Consider the following 16,744-nt stretch of genomic DNA (forward strand, 5'->3'; position numbering starts at 1 on the left):
GCTAGTGTAGCTTAATTTTAAAGCATGGCACTGAAGATGCTAAGATGAAAAATTAGAATTTTCCGCAGGCATTAAGGTTTGGTCCTGGCCTCAGTATTAATTGTAACCAAAATTATACATGCAAGTTTCAGCATCCCTGTGAGAATGCCCTAACTACTCTATCAATTAGTTAGGAGCAGGTATCAGGCACACACTCACGTAGCCCAAGACACCTTGCTAAGCCACACCCCCAAGGGACATCAGCAGTAACAGATATTGATTATATGAGCGCAAGCTCGAACCAGTTAAAGTTAACAGAGTTGGTCAATCTCGTGCCAGCCACCGCGGTTATACGAGTAACTCACATTAATACTTCCCGGCGTAAAGAGTGATTTAAGAAGTATCTAACAGTAATTAAAGTTAAGACCTTATCAAGCTGTCACACGCACCCATAAACGGAATTATCAACAACGAAAGTGACTTTATCTCACTAGAAATCTTGATGTCACGACAGTTAGACCCCAAACTAGGATTAGATACCCTACTATGTCTAACCACAAACTTAAACAATAACTCACTGTATTGTTCGCCAGAGTACTACAAGCGCTAGCTTAAAACCCAAAGGACTTGGCGGTATCCCAAACCCACCTAGAGGAGCCTGTTCTGTAACCGATAATCCCCGTTAAACCTCACCACTTCTAGCCATCCCTGTCTATATACCGCCGTCGTCAGCTCACCCTATGAAGGCTTAAAAGTAAGCAAAAAGAATTAACTCCCATACGTCAGGTCGAGGTGTAGCTAATGAAGTGGATAGAAATGGGCTACATTTTCTATAAAGAAAACACGAATGGTAGACTGAAAAACTGCCTAAAGGTGGATTTAGCAGTAAGAAAAGACTAGAGAGCTTCTCTGAAACCGGCTCTGGGATGCGCACACACCGCCCGTCACTCTCCTCAAAAAAAATCTACTTATTTTTAATTAATGAAAAATCTCAAGAGGAGGCAAGTCGTAACATGGTAAGTGTACTGGAAAGTGCACTTGGAATCAAAATGTGGCTAAACTAGTAAAGCACCTCCCTTACACCGAGGAAATACTCGTGCAATCCGAGTCATTTTGAACATTAAAGCTAGCCTGTCCACCTACCCCAAACCCAACATTATTAACTACCTTACATATTAAACCCTAACTAAAACATTTTATCATTCTAGTATGGGCGACAGAAACAAAACTCAGCGCAATAGACTATGTACCGCAAGGGAGAGCTGAAAGAGAAATGAAACAAATAATTAAAGTAACAAAAAGCAGAGATTCTACCTCGTACCTTTTGCATCATGATTTAGCTAGAAAAACTAGACAAAGAGATCTTTAGCCTATCTTCCCGAAACTAAACGAGCTACTCCGAAGCAGCACAATTAGAGCCAACCCGTCTCTGTGGCAAAAGAGTGGGAAGACTTCCGAGTAGCGGTGATAAGCCTACCGAGTTTAGTGATAGCTGGTTGTCCAAGAAAAGAACTTTAGTTCTGCATTAATTCTTTTATTACCAAAAAATCTATTATATTAAGGTCAAACATAAGAATTAATAGTTATTCAGAAGAGGTACAGCCCTTCTGAACCAGGATACAACTTTCAAAGGAGGGAAATGATCATATTTATTAAGGTTTTCACCTCAGTAGGCCTAAAAGCAGCCACCTGTAAAGTAAGCGTCATAGCTCCAGTCTCACAAAAACCTATAATCCAGATATTCTTCTCACCGCCCCCTTAGCTATATTGGACTATTTTATAAAATTATAAAAGAACTTATGCTAAAATGAGTAATAGGAGGATAAACCTCTCCCGACACAAGTGTACGTCAGAAAGAATTAACTCACTGACAATTAAACGAACCCAAACTGAGGTCATTATACTTTTACTTTAGCCCAACTAGAAAATCTTATTATATCATTCGTTAACCCAACACAGGAGTGTCCTAAGGAAAGATTAAAAGAAAATAAAGGAACTCGGCAAACACGAACTCCGCCTGTTTACCAAAAACATCGCCTCTTGAAACTCCATAAGAGGTCCCGCCTGCCCTGTGACAATGTTTAACGGCCGCGGTATTCTGACCGTGCAAAGGTAGCGTAATCACTTGTCTTTTAAATGAAGACCCGTATGAAAGGCATCACGAGAGTTCAACTGTCTCTATTTTCTAATCAATGAAATTGATCTACCCGTGCAGAAGCGAGTATAACCACATTAGACGAGAAGACCCTATGGAGCTTCAAACACATAAATTAATTATGTAAATTAACCACTCTACGGATATAAACAGAAATACAATACTTTTAATTTAGCTGTTTTTGGTTGGGGTGACCAAGGGGAAAAATTAATCCCCCTTATCGACCGAGTACTCTCAAGTACTTAAAAATTAGAACCACAATTCTAATTAATAAAACATTTATCGAAAAATGATCCAGGATTTCCTGATCAATGAACCAAGTTACCCTAGGGATAACAGCGCAATCCTTCTTAGAGTCCCTATCGACGAAAGGGTTTACGACCTCGATGTTGGATCAGGACATCCTAATGATGCAGCCGTTATTAAGGGTTCGTTTGTTCAACGATTAACAGTCCTACGTGATCTGAGTTCAGACCGGAGAAATCCAGGTCAGTTTCTATCTATGAATTTATTTTTCCTAGTACGAAAGGACCGGAAAAATGGAGCCAATACTATAAGCACGCTTCATTTTCATCTGTTGAAATAAACTAAAATAGATAAGAAAAAGTCAACTTCTACCCAAGAAAAGGGTTGTTGGGGTGGCAGAGCCTGGTAAACGCAAAAGACCTAAGTTCTTTATTTCAGAGGTTCAAATCCTCTCCTCAACTATGCTTGAAGCCCTCCTTCTGTACTTTATTTCCCCCCTTACCTATATTGTCCCCATCCTATTAGCCACAGCCTTCCTCACCCTAGTCGAACGAAAAATTCTTGGTTATATACAACTCCGTAAAGGCCCCAATATTGTAGGCCCCTACGGACTACTTCAGCCTATCGCAGACGGCCTAAAATTATTTACCAAAGAACCCATTTATCCATCAGCATCCTCTCCCCTCCTATTTCTAATCACCCCCACAATAGCCCTCACACTAGCCCTCCTCATATGAATGCCCCTACCTCTCCCCTACTCTGTTATCAACCTCAACTTAGGCTTGTTATTTATCCTAGCAATCTCAAGTCTGACCGTCTATACCGTCTTAGGCTCCGGATGAGCATCAAATTCAAAATATGCCTTAATAGGGGCTTTACGAGCTGTTGCACAAACTATTTCCTATGAAGTCAGTCTTGGACTAATCCTCCTATCAATAATTATCTTCACAGGAGGCTTCACCCTCCATACTTTTAACTTAGCACAAGAAACAATCTGACTAATTATTCCAGGATGACCATTAGCCTTAATATGATATGTATCCACCTTAGCAGAGACTAACCGAGTACCATTTGACCTAACAGAAGGAGAATCAGAACTAGTTTCAGGCTTTAATATTGAGTATGCAGGAGGCTCCTTCGCCCTATTCTTTCTTGCTGAATATACAAATATTCTACTAATAAATACCCTTTCAGTAATCCTTTTCATAGGCTCCTCCTATAACCCACTCTTTCCAGAAATCTCAACCCTCACTCTAATAATAAAAGCAACCCTGCTTACCCTACTTTTTCTATGGATCCGAGCATCATACCCCCGCTTTCGCTATGATCAACTTATACACTTAGTGTGAAAAAACTTCTTACCCCTAACCTTAGCAATTATATTATGACATATCGCCCTTCCCGTAGCCACAACAAGCCTGCCCCCTTTAACCTAAAAGGAAGTGTGCCTGAACAAAGGACCACTTTGATAGAGTGGATAATGAAAGTTAAAATCTTTCCTCTTCCTAGAAAAATAGGACTTGAACCTATATCCAAGAGATCAAAACTCTTCGTACTTCCAGTTATACTATTTTCTAAAGTAAGGTCAGCTAATTAAGCTTTTGGGCCCATACCCCAACCATGTCGGTTAAAATCCCTCCTTTACTAATGAATCCCCTTGTATTAACCATTATTATCTCAAGCCTAGGTCTAGGAACTATTCTCACATTCATCAGCTCTCACTGACTACTAGTCTGAATAGGCCTTGAAATCAACACTCTGGCCATCCTTCCTCTAATAATTCACCAGCACCATCCTCGCGCAGTAGAAGCCTCAACAAAATATTTTATTACACAAGCAACCGCCTCAGCCCTACTTCTATTCGCTAGCGCTACAAACGCCTGAACCTCAGGCGAATGAAGCCTAATCGAAATAATTAATCCAGGCTCTGCCACACTGGCCACAATCGCATTAGCATTAAAAATCGGCTTAGCTCCCCTCCATTTCTGACTCCCCGAAGTTCTTCAAGGCCTAAATCTTACTACAGGCCTCATCCTTTCCACCTGACAAAAACTTGCACCATTTGCCGTCCTCCTACAACTCTATCCCTCCTTAAACCCCAACCTATTAATTTTTCTTGGGATGCTCTCCACCATAGTGGGAGGATGAGGCGGATTAAATCAAACCCAACTACGAAAAATCCTAGCCTACTCCTCAATTGCCCATCTAGGCTGAATAGTCTCCATTCTCCCCTATTCCTATAATTTAACCCAACTTAACTTAATTCTCTATATTATTATAACTTCAACAACCTTCCTTCTATTCAAAACACTTAACTCAACCAAAATTAACTCTATCTCCTCATCTTCATCAAAATCCCCCTTACTTTCCATTATTGCCCTCATAACCCTCCTCTCTCTTGGAGGCCTTCCTCCCTTATCAGGCTTTATACCAAAGTGACTTATCTTACAAGAACTAACCAAACAAAATTTAATTATCCCCGCTACTGTCATGGCCATAACGGCCCTCCTCAGTCTATTTTTTTACCTACGTTTATGTTATGCTACAACACTAACCATATCCCCCGCCCCAATTAATATATTAACATCATGACGAACCAAATTATCCCATAACCTGATTTTAACAACCACTGCCTCCCTATCTATTTTCCTCCTCCCAATCACCCCAGCCATCCTCATACTAATATCCTAAGAAATTTAGGTTAACAATAGACCAAAAGCCTTCAAAGCTTTAAGTAGAAGTGAAAATCTCCTAATTTCTGTTAAGGTCTGCAAGACTTTATCTCACATCTTCCGAATGCAACCCAGATACTTTTATTAAGCTAAAACCTTCTAGATAAATAGGCCTTGATCCTACAAGATCTCAGTTAACAGCTAAGCGTTCAATCCAGCGAACTTTTATCTACTTTCTCCCGCCGTAGAGAAAAAAGGCGGGAGAAAGCCCCGGGAGAAACTAATCTCCATCTTTGGGTTTGCAACCCAACGTAAACATCTACTGCAGGACTGGTAAGAAGAGGAATTGAACCTCTGTCTGTGGAGCTACAATCCATTACTTAGTTCTCAGTCACCTTACCTGTGGCAATTAATCGATGACTATTTTCTACAAACCACAAAGATATTGGTACCCTTTATTTAATTTTTGGTGCATGAGCAGGAATAGTGGGAACAGCCCTAAGCCTTTTAATCCGTGCCGAGCTGGGTCAACCAGGTTCCCTCCTCGGAGATGACCAGATTTATAATGTTATTGTGACCGCCCATGCCTTCGTAATAATCTTCTTCATGGTAATGCCCATCATAATTGGGGGTTTTGGGAATTGACTAATCCCATTAATAATTGGTGCCCCGGACATAGCCTTCCCCCGAATAAATAACATAAGCTTCTGACTCCTTCCCCCTTCCTTTTTACTACTCCTAGCTTCAGCCGGAGTTGAAGCAGGAGCCGGCACTGGTTGAACAGTCTACCCTCCCCTGGCCGGTAATTTAGCACACGCAGGAGCATCCGTTGACCTGGCTATCTTCTCCCTTCACCTAGCAGGTATTTCCTCAATCTTGGCCTCAATTAACTTTATTACAACTATCATCAATATGAAACCCCCAGCAATCTCCCAATACCAAACACCCCTGTTCGTATGATCCATCTTAGTAACAACCATCCTTCTTCTCCTAGCCCTTCCAGTGCTCGCAGCCGGCATCACAATGTTACTTACTGACCGAAATCTAAACACAACATTCTTTGATCCAGCAGGAGGAGGAGACCCTATTCTCTACCAACATCTTTTCTGATTTTTTGGTCACCCTGAAGTCTACATTCTCATCCTTCCTGGTTTTGGTATAATCTCCCATATTGTGGCTTATTATTCTGGTAAAAAAGAACCATTTGGTTATATAGGAATGGTTTGGGCAATAATAGCAATTGGCCTACTTGGGTTTATTGTCTGAGCCCACCACATATTTACCGTGGGAATGGACGTTGATACACGGGCCTACTTTACCTCAGCAACGATAATTATTGCTATCCCCACAGGTGTAAAAGTCTTCAGCTGATTAGCTACCCTTCATGGAGGCTCAGTTAAATGAGAAACCCCCTTACTATGGGCTCTCGGATTCATTTTCCTATTTACAGTAGGGGGTTTAACAGGAATTGTCCTAGCTAACTCTTCTCTCGATATTGTTCTCCACGATACTTACTATGTAGTAGCCCACTTTCACTATGTTCTTTCAATAGGGGCAGTATTTGCTATCATGGCAGGCTTTATCCACTGATTCCCATTAATAACGGGTTACACACTCCATTCAACCTGAACAAAAATCCAATTCGCAGTTATGTTTATTGGGGTAAATTTAACATTCTTCCCTCAACACTTCCTAGGCCTCGCCGGTATGCCACGACGTTACTCAGACTACCCAGACGCTTACACTTTATGAAATACAGTTTCCTCTATTGGCTCTTTAATCTCACTTGTAGCAGTAATTATACTATTATTTATTATTTGAGAAGCATTCGCCTCAAAACGAGAAGTTCTGTCTGTTGAGCTACCCCACACAAACGTTGAATGACTCCATGGTTGCCCCCCACCCTATCACACATACGAAGAACCAGCGTTTGTTCAAGTCCAACGAAACCTTTAAGACAAGAAAGGAAGGAATTGAACCCCCATATGTTAGTTTCAAGCCAACCACATCACCACTCTGTCACTTTCTTCATAGAGACCCTAGTAAATACATTACACTGCCTTGTCAGGGCAAAATTGTGGGTTTAAATCCCACGGATCTTAACCAATGGCACACCCCTCACAATTAGGTTTTCAAGATGCAGCCTCCCCAGTTATGGAAGAACTTATCCACTTTCACGACCACACACTAATAATTGTATTTCTAATTAGCGCCCTAGTTCTTTATATCATCACAGCGATAGTATCCACAAAACTCACAAACAAATACATTCTTGACTCCCAAGAAATTGAAATCGTCTGGACTATCCTCCCTGCTATTATCCTCATTATAATTGCCCTCCCATCTTTACGAATCTTATATCTTATAGACGAAATTAATGATCCCCACTTAACCATTAAAGCTATAGGTCATCAATGATACTGAAGCTACGAATATACAGACTATGAAGATCTAGGCTTCGACTCTTACATAATTCAAACCCAAGACTTAACCCCCGGCCAATTTCGTCTACTAGAAACAGACCATCGAATAGTAGTCCCCATAGAGTCACCTGTTCGTGTCCTGGTGTCCGCAGAAGATGTTTTACACTCATGAGCCGTTCCAGCTTTAGGGGTTAAAATAGATGCTGTCCCAGGACGTTTAAACCAAACTGCCTTTATCATTTCTCGACCAGGCGTCTATTACGGCCAATGTTCAGAAATTTGTGGGGCTAATCACAGTTTTATACCCATTGTAGTAGAAGCAGTCCCTTTAGAACACTTTGAAGCCTGATCTTCATTAATATTAGAAGAAGCCTCACTGAGAAGCTAAACTGGGACTAGCGTTAGCCTTTTAAGCTAAAAACTGGTGATTCCCTCCCACCCTTAGTGATATGCCTCAATTAAACCCTCACCCTTGATTAATGATCCTTTTGTTCTCATGAACAATTTTCCTCATTATCTTACCAAAAAAAGTAACAAACCACCTATATAGCAACAACCCAGCATTAAAAAGTACAGAAAAATCTAAACCCGAGCCCTGAAATTGACCATGATCCTAAACTTTTTTGATCAATTCCTAAGTCCCTCCATCCTCGGAATTCCACTTATTATCCTCGCAATCGCTTTACCCTCACTAATCTTCCCAACCCCAACTAACCGATGACTTAACAACCGACTAATAACACTCCAAAGCTGATTTATTAATCGATTTACTTATCAACTCATTCAACCTATAAACTTCACCGGCCATAAATGAGCTATACTATTTACAACACTAATACTATTTTTAATCACTATCAACCTACTAGGCCTTCTCCCTTACACCTTTACACCAACGACACAACTCTCCCTTAACATGGCATTCGCCCTTCCCCTATGATTTACCACCGTCCTAGTGGGTATACTTAACCAACCCACAGTGGCCCTAGGACACTTCTTACCAGAAGGTACCCCCACCCTTCTAGTACCAGCCCTAATTATCATTGAGACCATTAGCCTATTTATCCGACCACTAGCATTAGGAGTACGATTAACCGCTAATCTGACAGCCGGTCACCTACTTATACAACTAATTGCAACTGCCACCTTTATGCTCATCACCATTATACCAGCCGTGGCACTCCTCACATCAATTATTTTATTTTTACTAACAATTTTAGAAGTAGCTGTAGCAATAATCCAAGCATATGTATTTGTCCTCCTATTAAGTCTTTATCTACAAGAGAATATCTAATGGCCCACCAAGCACACGCATATCACATAGTTGACCCAAGCCCTTGACCACTAACCGGAGCTACAGCCGCCCTTCTGATAACATCTGGACTAGCCATCTGGTTTCACTTCCACTCATTAATTCTCCTTTATCTAGGACTAACCCTTCTTTTACTAACTATAGTTCAATGATGACGCGATATTATCCGAGAGGGGACATTTCAAGGTCATCATACACCCCCCGTTCAAAAAGGCCTCCGCTATGGAATAATTCTATTCATTACATCAGAAGTATTCTTCTTCTTAGGGTTTTTCTGAGCCTTCTATCATTCGAGCCTTGCCCCCACCCCCGAACTAGGAGGATGCTGGCCACCAACAGGAATTAGCCCTATAGACCCATTTGAAGTCCCACTATTAAATACTGCAGTACTCCTAGCCTCAGGTGTAACAGTGACTTGAACACATCATAGCCTTATAGAAGGAAACCGAAAGGAAACTATCCAAGCCCTCACCCTTACTATTTTCCTAGGAGTGTACTTTACAGCCCTTCAAGCCATAGAATATTATGAAGCACCTTTCACAATCGCTGACGGAATTTACGGTACAACCTTCTTCGTCGCCACAGGATTCCACGGCCTCCATGTTATTATTGGCTCAACATTCCTAATAATTTGCCTATTACGACAAATCCAATATCACTTTACATCCAAACACCACTTTGGATTTGAAGCTGCTGCATGATACTGACACTTTGTAGACGTAGTATGATTATTCCTTTATGTTTCCATCTATTGATGAGGCTCATAATTACTTTTCTAGTATAGACTAGTACAAATGATTTCCAATCATTAAATCTTGGTTAAAATCCAAGGAAGAGTAATGAATCTCATCATATCTTCTGTCGCAGCTACGGCCCTGATTTCCCTAATCCTTGTATTTATTACATTTTGACTCCCATCACTCAACCCAGACAACGAAAAATTATCCCCATATGAATGCGGCTTCGACCCTCTTGGAAATGCACGTCTCCCATTCTCCCTACGCTTCTTCCTCGTAGCTATCTTATTCCTACTATTTGACCTAGAAATTGCCCTCCTTCTCCCTCTACCCTGAGGAAACCAATTATTATCTCCGCTCCATACACTATTTTGAGCAATAACCATCTTAATTCTGCTCACCCTGGGCCTTATTTATGAATGACTTCAAGGAGGATTAGAGTGAGCAGAATAGATACTTAGTCCAAAACAAAGACCACTAATTTCGGCTTAGTAAATTATGGTGAAAATCCATAAGTATCTTATGTCCCCTATATATTTTAGCCTTAACTCAGCATTTATACTAGGCCTAATAGGTCTTGCACTTAACCGCTATCACCTTTTATCTGCACTTTTATGTTTAGAAAGCATACTATTAACCCTATTTATTACTATTGCTATCTGAACCCTTACACTAAACTCTACCTCTTCTTCAATTACCCCTATAATCCTCCTCACATTTTCGGCTTGCGAAGCTAGTGCAGGCTTGGCTATTCTAGTTGCCACTTCACGCTCACATGGTTCCGATAATTTACAAAACCTAAACCTTCTCCAATGCTAAAAATTCTTATCCCAACAATCATACTCTTTCCAACCACATGAATTATTAACAAAAAATGACTATGACCCATAACTACCTCCTATAGCCTTCTAATCGCATTATTAAGTTTAGTCTGATTCAAATGAAACACAGACATCGGATGAGACTTTTCCAATCAATTTATGGCTATTGATCCCTTATCAGCCCCTCTACTCATTCTCACCTGCTGACTTCTCCCACTAATAATTTTGGCCAGCCAAAATCATATCTCCACAGAGCCAGAAACCCGACAACGAATATACCTTTCCCTACTCATTTCTCTCCAAACTTTCCTTATTATAGCTTTTTCTGCAACCGAAATAATTATATTTTACATTATATTTGAAGCTACACTTATCCCTACCCTCATTATTATTACACGATGAGGAAATCAAACAGAACGCCTAAATGCAGGAACTTACTTCCTATTCTACACCTTAATTGGTTCCCTCCCCCTTCTTATTGCCCTCCTACTAATACAAAACAACCTAGGCACTCTGTCCATACTTATTATACAACACACACAACCCATGACCCTAACCTCATGAGCAGACAAACTATGGTGAGTGGCCTGCCTCTTCGCCTTTCTTGTTAAAATACCCCTATATGGAATACACCTTTGATTACCCAAAGCCCACGTCGAGGCTCCAATTGCCGGTTCAATAATCTTAGCTGCCGTATTACTTAAACTAGGAGGCTATGGCATAATACGAATTATTGTAATGCTAAATCCCCTCACTAAAGAAATAGCCTACCCCTTCCTAATTCTGGCCATCTGAGGAATTATCATAACCAGCTCTATTTGTCTACGACAGACTGACCTCAAATCTCTAATCGCTTATTCATCCGTAAGCCACATAGGCCTGGTAGCAGGAGCAATCCTAATCCAAACACCATGAAGCTTTGCAGGAGCAATTACACTAATAATTGCCCACGGCCTGATTTCATCCGCCCTATTCTGCTTAGCCAACACTAACTACGAGCGAGTCCACAGCCGAACAATACTCCTAGCCCGAGGCATACAAATTATTTTTCCACTAATAGCTACCTGATGATTCCTTGCCATCCTAGCCAACCTTGCCCTTCCCCCCTCTCCCAATTTTATAGGAGAACTCCTTATTATTACCTCCTTATTTAACTGATCCAACTGAACTATTACCCTCTCGGGCCTTGGAGTATTAATCACCGCTTCCTACTCCCTTTATATATTCCTAATAATTCAACGCGGACCAACCCCCTACCATATCTTATCATTAAATCCAAGCCACACACGAGAACACCTCCTCCTGAGCCTCCACCTCATGCCCGTCCTACTTCTAATATTTAAACCAGAACTTATCTGAGGCTGAACACTCTGTGCTTATAGTTTAACCAAAACATTAGATTGTGGTTCTAAAAATAAAAGTTAAAACCTTTTTAACCACCGAGAGAGGTCGGGGACATGAAGAACTGCTAATTCTTCTCATCATGGCTCAAATCCATGACTCACTCAGCTTCTGAAAGATATCAGTAATCTATTGGTCTTAGGAACCAAAAACCCTTGGTGCAACTCCAAGCAAAAGCTATGAATACTATCTTTAACTCATCCTTCCTCCTAATCTTTGTTACCCTCCTCTTCCCACTAATAACCTCATTAAATCCCAAAGAACTCACTCCTAACTGGGCCTCCTCCTACGCAAAAACAGCTGTAAAAATCTCCTTCTTCATTAGCCTTATCCCACTATCCATTTTTCTAGACCAAGGTTTAGAGTCAATCATAACCAACTACAACTGAATCAACATTGGACCTTTCGATATTAATATAAGCTTCAAATTTGATACATACTCTGTTCTATTTACCCCTGTGGCCCTCTACGTTACTTGATCTATCCTTGAATTTGCCCTATGATACATATACTCCGACCCAAACATCAACCGCTTCTTTAAATATCTTCTACTCTTCCTAATCTCAATAATCATTTTAGTGACTGCCAACAACATATTCCAACTGTTCATTGGCTGAGAGGGAGTTGGAATCATATCATTTCTCCTCATTGGTTGATGACATAGTCGAACAGACGCCAACACAGCCGCCCTACAAGCTGTAATCTATAACCGAGTAGGAGATATTGGCCTAATTCTTAGCATAGCTTGACTAGCTATAAATTTAAACTCCTGAGAAATTCAACAACTATTCATCTTATCCAAAGACATAAACTTAACCCTACCTCTCCTTGGTCTTGTCCTAGCCGCAGCTGGAAAATCCGCACAATTCGGCCTTCACCCATGACTTCCATCGGCCATAGAAGGACCCACACCAGTCTCCGCCTTACTCCACTCCAGCACAATAGTTGTAGCCGGTATCTTCCTCCTAATTCGCCTTCACCCATTAATCCACAATAATCAATTAATTCTAACAACATGCTTATGCCTAGGAGCATTAACTACCCTCTTCACTGCAACATGCGCACTTACCCAAAATGATATTAAAAAAATCATTGCCTTCTCAACATCCAGCCAACTAGGACTTATAATGGTAACAATTGGCCTTAACCAACCACAACTAGCCTTCCTCCACATCTGCACCCACGCCTTCTTTAAAGCAATACTTTTCCTCTGTTCCGGATCCATCATCCATAGCCTCAATGACGAACAAGATATCCGCAAAATAGGAGGTCTTCACAAACTCCTGCCATTCACCTCCTCCTCCTTAACTATTGGAAGCCTAGCCCTCATAGGCATGCCCTTCTTATCAGGCTTCTTTTCAAAAGATGCCATCATCGAAGCCATAAACACTTCTCACCTCAACGCCTGAGCCCTTATCCTTACCCTGATTGCAACATCATTTACAGCCATTTACAGCCTCCGCCTCATTTTTTTCACATTAATAAATTTTCCACGGTTTAATTCACTCTCCCCTATTAATGAAAACAACCCCCTAATTATTAACCCCATCAAACGCCTAGCTTATGGAAGTATCCTGTCTGGCCTCATTATCACATCCAACATAATCCCTACAAAAACCCAAATTATGACTATAATTCCCCTACTAAAACTCTCCGCCCTACTAATTACTATTGCTGGCCTTCTACTAGCCTTAGAACTAGCAAACCTAACTAACTCTCAGCTTAAAATAACCCCCACCCTCTATCCCCATCACTTCTCAAATATATTGGGATACTTTCCCCAAATTATCCACCGCCTCCTGCCCAAAATTAACCTATCCTGAGCCCAACATGTTTCCACCCACCTAATTGACCAAACATGGTCTGAAAAAATTGGACCAAAAAGTGCCTTCATTCAACAAACCCCTCTAATTAAATTATCCACCCAACCTCAACAAGGCTATATTAAAGTTTACCTAACACTACTTTTCCTCACACTAGCCTTAGCCATACTCACTACATTAACCTAACCACACGTAATGTCCCTCATGCTAGACCCCGAGTCAACTCCAACACCACAAACAAAGTCAATAATAACACCCACCCACTTAAAACTAACAACCACCCCCCATCCTCATAAAGCAAAGCCACCCCCACAAAATCCCCACGAGTTATCTCCATATTGCTCAACTCCTCTACCCCTGACCAATCCAACTCAAATCACTCTACCATAAAATAATTACCAACAAAAAATAACATTACTAAATAAAAACCAACATACAACAAAACAGATCAATTACCCCATGACTCAGGATATGGCTCAGCAGCAAGAGCTGCCGTATAAGCAAACACCACCAACATTCCCCCCAAATAAATTAAGAACAAAACTAATGATAAAAAAGACCCACCGTGTCCTACCAACAGACCACACCCTATCCCAGCAGCCATAACCAACCCTAACGCAGCATAATAAGGTGAAGGATTGGACGCTACTCCTATTAAACCTAGCACTAAACAAACCATCATCAAAAACATAAAATATACCATCATTCCTACCTGGACTTTAACCAAGACCAACAACTCGAAAAACTATCGTTGTTTATTCAACTATAAGAATTTATGGCCCTCAATATTCGAAAAATCCATCCCCTACTAAAAATTATAAACCAAACTCTAATTGATCTTCCAGCTCCATCAAACATCTCCATCTGATGAAACTTCGGCTCACTCTTAGGACTGTGTTTAGTAATCCAAATTGTCACAGGACTCTTCCTAGCAATACATTACACCGCAGATATTACTATAGCCTTCTCCTCAGTAACCCACATCTGCCGTGACGTCAATTACGGCTGACTTATTCGTAACATCCATGCCAACGGAGCCTCTTTATTCTTTGTCTGCATCTACTTCCACATTGCCCGAGGACTTTATTACGGCTCCTACCTCTACAAAGAGACTTGAAATATTGGAGTTATCTTACTATTTCTACTCATAGCCACAGCCTTCGTAGGCTATGTCCTACCCTGAGGCCAAATATCCTTCTGAGGCGCAACTGTCATCACTAACCTCCTTTCTGCTTTCCCTTATATTGGTGACACATTAGTCCAATGAATCTGAGGTGGCTTCTCAGTAGACAACGCCACCCTAACACGATTCTTCGCATTCCACTTTCTCCTTCCCTTCCTAATCACCGCATTAATAATTATCCATATTCTCTTCTTACACGAAACAGGCTCAAACAACCCCATGGGTCTCAACTCCGACATAGACAAAATCTCCTTCCACCCCTATTTCATCTACAAAGACGCACTAGGGTTTCTGAGTCTCCTTATTCTCCTAGGAATCCTAGCCCTATTTCTCCCCAACCTCTTAGGAGATGCCGAAAACTTCATCCCCGCCAACCCTCTCGTCACCCCTCCACACATTAAACCAGAATGATATTTCCTATTTGCCTACGCCATCCTCCGATCCATTCCTAATAAACTAGGAGGAGTCTTAGCCCTTCTATTTTCCATCCTCATTCTTATATTAGTCCCCTTTCTTCACACCTCCAAACAACGTAGCAGCACATTCCGCCCCCTTACACAAGTCTTTTTCTGAATTCTTGTAGCCAACATACTAGTTCTGACTTGAATCGGAGGCCAACCAGTTGAACAACCATTTATTCTCATCGGACAAATTGCATCTATCTCCTACTTCTCTCTGTTTCTCATTGCAATTCCACTCGCAGGCTGATGAGAAAACAAAATCCTCGGCCTTAACTAATCTTGGTAGCTTAACTTAAAAGCGTCGGCCTTGTAAGCCGAAGACTGGAGGTTTAAACCCTCCCCAAAATACATCAGGGGAAGGAGGATTAAACTCCTGCCCTTGGCTCCCAAAGCCAAGATTCTGCCCAAACTGCCCCCTGAATGTTGTCAAAACATGAAAGCCAAACATCCATTTGGCCTTCAAAAAGTAAGTCAGTTTAACATATTAATGACATGACCCACATACCTTAATATAAGGACATATCTCATCTCGACTACATCACATTACTTGACCTTCACCTAATGGTATCACACTCTATGTATAATACTCATTAATTTACATTCCCCATATCATAACATACTATGCTTTATCCCCATTCATCTACTTACAACAATTTCATTACATTATATTTTTAATTCTCATTAATTCAAAATCAAAATCTTCATAACATAAATTTATTCCTTCCACTCACAGAGACTTAAGTATATATTATGTGAGCTCACAAGAACATCATATTCCATTATCGTAAGAAAAAATTATTCTACTCATGACATTTCATTCGATTAATCCTCATCAATTGATCAAACCTGACATCTGATTAATGCTTGTAACACTTCAGTCCTTGATCGCGTCAAGAATGCCAGCCCCCTAGTTCCCTTTAACAGCATTTCCGTCCTTGATCGCGTCAAGAATGCCAGCCCCCTAGTTCCCTTTAATGACACCTTCGTCCTTGATCGCGTCAAGATTTATTTTCCACCCAGTTTTTTTTGGGGGGAATGAAGCCATCGCTATTCCTCGGAGAGGCTCATCTGGGACACTAAGGTAAACCTGTACTCCCCTCGACACTCTTTTATTATACTCATTACTTATCATTCATGAATTAAGATTGTCAAGTTGACCAAAACTGAAAGGGATAGAGAGATTGACGCCATAATGGATACGTTTCGATTTTTTTGATTAAAGAAGCTATGGTTTAAAGCAGACATTTTCTTAACTCTCATTTAAATCCACGATAGCAATATACGTGCGTGTAAAAAGCATTCCATTATTTGGTACATCAATCGCTTTATTGGACATAATCTTATCTTTATTAGGATACCCCCTGGGTTGTAAAAATTTGGAGTAGATAAAAAAAAAACAAAACATTATTTGGTAAAAACCCCCCTCCCCCTAATATACACGGATTCCTCGAAAAACCCCTAAAACGAGAACCGGACATATATTTTGAAATTAGCATGCGAAATGTATTCTGTATTTATATTGTTACACTATGAT

General features: G+C 40.8%; 13 protein-coding genes across 13 annotated transcripts, besides 25 other annotated features; 12 read left to right on the forward strand and 1 right to left on the reverse strand. All coding sequences in view use genetic code 2, as the record gives it.

Annotated features, from left to right (window-relative positions):
* Nucleotides 1-71, forward strand: a tRNA (tRNA-Phe).
* Nucleotides 72-1,027, forward strand: an rRNA (12S ribosomal RNA).
* Nucleotides 1,025-1,096, forward strand: a tRNA (tRNA-Val).
* Nucleotides 1,097-2,767, forward strand: an rRNA (16S ribosomal RNA).
* Nucleotides 2,767-2,841, forward strand: a tRNA (tRNA-Leu).
* Nucleotides 2,842-3,816, forward strand: ND1 (NADH dehydrogenase subunit 1). Its single transcript has one exon. It carries the CDS (start codon nucleotides 2,842-2,844, stop codon nucleotides 3,814-3,816), a length of 975 nt encoding a protein of 324 aa, YP_008578238.1.
* Nucleotides 3,817-3,818: 2 nt separating this feature from the next.
* Nucleotides 3,819-3,887, forward strand: a tRNA (tRNA-Leu).
* Nucleotides 3,886-3,957, reverse strand: a tRNA (tRNA-Gln).
* A 1-nt stretch (nucleotide 3,958) lies between these two features.
* Nucleotides 3,959-4,027, forward strand: a tRNA (tRNA-Met).
* Nucleotides 4,028-5,071, forward strand: ND2 (NADH dehydrogenase subunit 2). The gene has a single exon. The coding sequence runs from the start codon at nucleotides 4,028-4,030 to the stop codon at nucleotides 5,069-5,071; it is 1,044 nt and encodes a 347-aa protein (YP_008578239.1).
* Nucleotides 5,071-5,141, forward strand: a tRNA (tRNA-Trp).
* Nucleotide 5,142: 1 nt separating this feature from the next.
* Nucleotides 5,143-5,211, reverse strand: a tRNA (tRNA-Ala).
* Nucleotides 5,212-5,284, reverse strand: a tRNA (tRNA-Asp).
* A 33-nt stretch (nucleotides 5,285-5,317) lies between these two features.
* Nucleotides 5,318-5,384, reverse strand: a tRNA (tRNA-Cys).
* Nucleotides 5,385-5,453, reverse strand: a tRNA (tRNA-Tyr).
* Nucleotide 5,454: 1 nt separating this feature from the next.
* COX1 (cytochrome c oxidase subunit I) lies at nucleotides 5,455-7,008 on the forward strand. Its single transcript has one exon. The coding sequence runs from the start codon at nucleotides 5,455-5,457 to the stop codon at nucleotides 7,006-7,008; it is 1,554 nt and encodes a 517-aa protein (YP_008578240.1).
* A 2-nt stretch (nucleotides 7,009-7,010) lies between these two features.
* Nucleotides 7,011-7,081, reverse strand: a tRNA (tRNA-Ser).
* A 4-nt stretch (nucleotides 7,082-7,085) lies between these two features.
* Nucleotides 7,086-7,154, forward strand: a tRNA (tRNA-Asn).
* A 4-nt stretch (nucleotides 7,155-7,158) lies between these two features.
* COX2 (cytochrome c oxidase subunit II) lies at nucleotides 7,159-7,849 on the forward strand. Its single transcript has one exon. A coding segment is annotated over exon 1 (691 nt).
* Nucleotides 7,850-7,923, forward strand: a tRNA (tRNA-Lys).
* Nucleotide 7,924: 1 nt separating this feature from the next.
* On the forward strand, nucleotides 7,925-8,092 carry ATP8 (ATP synthase F0 subunit 8). Its single transcript has one exon. It carries the CDS (start codon nucleotides 7,925-7,927, stop codon nucleotides 8,090-8,092), a length of 168 nt encoding a protein of 55 aa, YP_008578242.1.
* Nucleotides 8,083-8,766, forward strand: ATP6 (ATP synthase F0 subunit 6). Its single transcript has one exon. The coding sequence runs from the start codon at nucleotides 8,083-8,085 to the stop codon at nucleotides 8,764-8,766; it is 684 nt and encodes a 227-aa protein (YP_008578243.1).
* Nucleotides 8,766-9,551, forward strand: COX3 (cytochrome c oxidase subunit III). The gene has a single exon. The coding sequence runs from the start codon at nucleotides 8,766-8,768 to the stop codon at nucleotides 9,549-9,551; it is 786 nt and encodes a 261-aa protein (YP_008578244.1).
* A 2-nt stretch (nucleotides 9,552-9,553) lies between these two features.
* Nucleotides 9,554-9,623, forward strand: a tRNA (tRNA-Gly).
* Nucleotides 9,624-9,974, forward strand: ND3 (NADH dehydrogenase subunit 3). The gene has a single exon. The coding sequence runs from the start codon at nucleotides 9,624-9,626 to the stop codon at nucleotides 9,972-9,974; it is 351 nt and encodes a 116-aa protein (YP_008578245.1).
* Nucleotides 9,973-10,043, forward strand: a tRNA (tRNA-Arg).
* On the forward strand, nucleotides 10,044-10,340 carry ND4L (NADH dehydrogenase subunit 4L). The gene has a single exon. The coding sequence runs from the start codon at nucleotides 10,044-10,046 to the stop codon at nucleotides 10,338-10,340; it is 297 nt and encodes a 98-aa protein (YP_008578246.1).
* On the forward strand, nucleotides 10,334-11,714 carry ND4 (NADH dehydrogenase subunit 4). Its single transcript has one exon. A coding segment is annotated over exon 1 (1,381 nt).
* Nucleotides 11,715-11,783, forward strand: a tRNA (tRNA-His).
* Nucleotides 11,784-11,850, forward strand: a tRNA (tRNA-Ser).
* Nucleotides 11,851-11,922, forward strand: a tRNA (tRNA-Leu).
* Nucleotides 11,923-13,752, forward strand: ND5 (NADH dehydrogenase subunit 5). Its single transcript has one exon. The coding sequence runs from the start codon at nucleotides 11,923-11,925 to the stop codon at nucleotides 13,750-13,752; it is 1,830 nt and encodes a 609-aa protein (YP_008578248.1).
* Nucleotides 13,748-14,269, reverse strand: ND6 (NADH dehydrogenase subunit 6). The gene has a single exon. The coding sequence runs from the start codon at nucleotides 14,267-14,269 to the stop codon at nucleotides 13,748-13,750; it is 522 nt and encodes a 173-aa protein (YP_008578249.1).
* Nucleotides 14,270-14,339, reverse strand: a tRNA (tRNA-Gln).
* Nucleotides 14,340-14,341: 2 nt separating this feature from the next.
* On the forward strand, nucleotides 14,342-15,487 carry CYTB (cytochrome b). Its single transcript has one exon. It carries the CDS (start codon nucleotides 14,342-14,344, stop codon nucleotides 15,485-15,487), a length of 1,146 nt encoding a protein of 381 aa, YP_008578250.1.
* Nucleotides 15,487-15,558, forward strand: a tRNA (tRNA-Thr).
* Nucleotides 15,559-15,560: 2 nt separating this feature from the next.
* Nucleotides 15,561-15,629, reverse strand: a tRNA (tRNA-Pro).
* Nucleotides 15,630-16,744: a D loop.

Source organism: Carcharodon carcharias, mitochondrion (assembly GCF_017639515.1).
Source record: "Carcharodon carcharias mitochondrion, complete genome".
NCBI classification, from domain to species: domain Eukaryota; kingdom Metazoa; phylum Chordata; class Chondrichthyes; order Lamniformes; family Lamnidae; genus Carcharodon; species Carcharodon carcharias.